Below are 2240 nucleotides of genomic sequence, written 5' to 3'. Positions count from 1 at the left end.
TATATAAAAGAAAATCTCATATGAAGAGTTAGGACTAGGGCTAGGATGATGAATCTTGAACGATATATGATGAGATAGATATATTTATATACATATATTTAGAGAGAGAGAAAGAGACCATGTTCCATTTGTACAAAAAAGAAGTAAGGGCAACAAACACCTGATAGTTTTCTTCTCTTAAATGGGATACCAGTTTTTGCCTCAGATGTACTTTCTCTTCGTTGTTGATTCCCCTGAAAGCAATATGTTCACATTAGATGCCATGTGATAAAAATAAATTATTTACCTTGATAAAAACATATCCTGCCCACCCACATGAAAAAACGCAGATACTACAATGCTTTTACTAAATCACATACTCACATAAACGGATTACCTTATATATGAAAATTAAAGTACTTTTCCACAGAATGGATAAGGGAAGCTTTGGGACAACCTTACAGTGAGGACACAGAAAGGTGAAGACAGCCGTACTGTTGAGGTTAGCTTACTCTATTTTTTTAACATATTTTAACTTAGAGGTGGATTTAGTTTTAAGATGAAGTTCTTGTAATTTTTAAAACTTAAAGGTGAGTTACATAATCATCATTTCTAATGATTCATTTATTTTAAGAAACTTGATTAAATATGCATCGTTTGTGATTACTTACCTCATGCAAAGCACGAATGGCGAACTTGACGGTTTCTTGCCCAGCTGCCTCCTTGTAGTTTTTCTCAAGAAACTCACGTAATGAGTTAGAGTTTCTTCTAGTAGCATTTGCTTTCCAGGCTGAAAATGTCCCAAAAGGATCTGTCTGATATAGTGCCGGTGCACCTGTGTATGGGTCAAAGCCAATAATCAAAGTTGAAAGCCCAAACGGTCTAACACCACCACTTTGTGTATACTTCTGTTGAAGACCAGCAATGTAGCGAGTAATATACTCAACAGTTACTGGATCCTCAACCGTAAGTTGGTGGCTTTGACATTCAATTCTCACCTTGTTTATCAAGGCATGAGCATCAGCTTTGAGCCCAGCACAGGCCAATGCAATGTGATCATCCAAATTCACAATCTTCCTCATCGTTCTACACAAAAACAACCAATAAGAGAAGATAATCTTTTGTTCATCAACATAAAATGATTCCAACACATGAGCATTGCCAACTCCCTGTTTTTATTTAACATAGACTCTAACTAATTCAATCTCCATTTCTTATAAAACTACACAATCTAAAATAATCCAAATTTCAAGGCTCATGCCTCATGGGGTAAGGGATATAGCTAAATCTCTCTCTATTTCCTCTATCCCCAAAAACTAAACATAAATTCATACACCTGTTGGGCTTAATTGAGTATCAAAGTTCAGTAAGATTATGCAAAAAAGAGCCAATTCCAAGATCAAATCAAACCTAATGAATTTTAATTTCCAGCAAAAGTACATTTAAAAAAAAACACTACATTTCCTTTCTTTCTTTCTCCAAATAAAACCCCTAAAATCATAATTTCACAAAAGCTAGATCAACCCAAACCCCCATAAAATGCAAACCGTTTCGGCCTCATCAGACTTTACAAACATCTAAACATAAAACCCTAGTTCAAGTTCAAAATCTCACTCCACTCAAATAAAAAAAAAAAGAGAAAATACCAAAATAAAACTCAGTTTGGAAAGAGAAAGAGAACCTGAAGTTTAGCAGTGGACTTTTTTTTAAGCCCCATCGCGTGCTCAAATCCCACACATCGTCTCTATAATTGCAAGTAGAGAGAGAGAGACACCGTTCCATCGCTGAGACTGAGAAAGAACACGAAGGGAAGGCAAACAGTCCCTGCCCGAAGCCCATCGCTGAGACATAGAAGCCCATGTACCCTTCCATTCATCCTTCGGCCCTGCGAGAGAGAGAGAGAGAGAGAGAGAGACCGAGTGAAGGGGAGAGGCGTGAGGCGTGAGGCGTTAGGGTAGAGAGAGAACCCATTTCAGCAGAGGATTTTCTTTTGTTTTATGATTTTAGAGAATGAAAATGTGAGTTAATAGTGGGGGAAAAATTAAAGCGGGATGTTTTAACAAAAATAATAATTTGGCGCCAGTATTAAATTTAATTACTTTTTTGGCTAATCAATAATAACGCTTTTAAAATTGTGTTATATTCTACTGTAATATTTAGTCAAATTTGTTGTAGTGCATGTCATAATATAACTCATGCAATTCACATAATCACATATTAATCAAATAATTTTGTCACGCCCCCTAATCAAAGCACTAAGA

The 2240-nt window shown here is 36.0% G+C and overlaps 1 protein-coding gene across 1 annotated transcript; it reads right to left on the bottom strand.

The window, feature by feature from the left end:
* Positions 1-390: 390 nt before the first annotated feature.
* Positions 391-1831, bottom strand: LOC133814462 (proteasome subunit alpha type-7-like). Its single transcript, XM_062247420.1, has 3 exons — positions 1661-1831; positions 651-1065; positions 391-492 (listed from the first exon to the last, which is right to left on the bottom strand). Exons 1-3 carry the CDS (start codon positions 1816-1818, stop codon positions 391-393), a joined length of 675 nt encoding a protein of 224 aa, XP_062103404.1. The 5' UTR covers positions 1819-1831.
* Positions 1832-2240: the final 409 nt, after the last annotated feature.

The sequence above is a fragment of the Humulus lupulus genome, chromosome 1 (assembly GCF_963169125.1).
Source record: "Humulus lupulus chromosome 1, drHumLupu1.1, whole genome shotgun sequence".
NCBI classification, from domain to species: domain Eukaryota; kingdom Viridiplantae; phylum Streptophyta; class Magnoliopsida; order Rosales; family Cannabaceae; genus Humulus; species Humulus lupulus.
This window is presented reverse-complemented; position numbering and strand designations above follow the sequence as displayed.

What these genes read in the sequence shown, in the direction of transcription:
- LOC133814462 (XM_062247420.1), bottom strand. Translation starts at nt 1,818, where the DNA reads ATGGGCTTCGGGCAGGGACTGTTTGCCTTCCCTTCGTGTTCTTTCTCA. An exon ending in AGTCCACTGCTAAACTTCAG is followed by an intron (nt 1,066 to 1,660) that starts GTTCTCTTTCTC and finishes GTTTTTGTGTAG; the next exon opens with AACGATGAGGAAGATTGTGA. An exon ending in CCATTCGTGCTTTGCATGAG is followed by an intron (nt 493 to 650) that starts GTAAGTAATCAC and finishes TTAAAAAAATAG; the next exon opens with AGTAAGCTAACCTCAACAGT.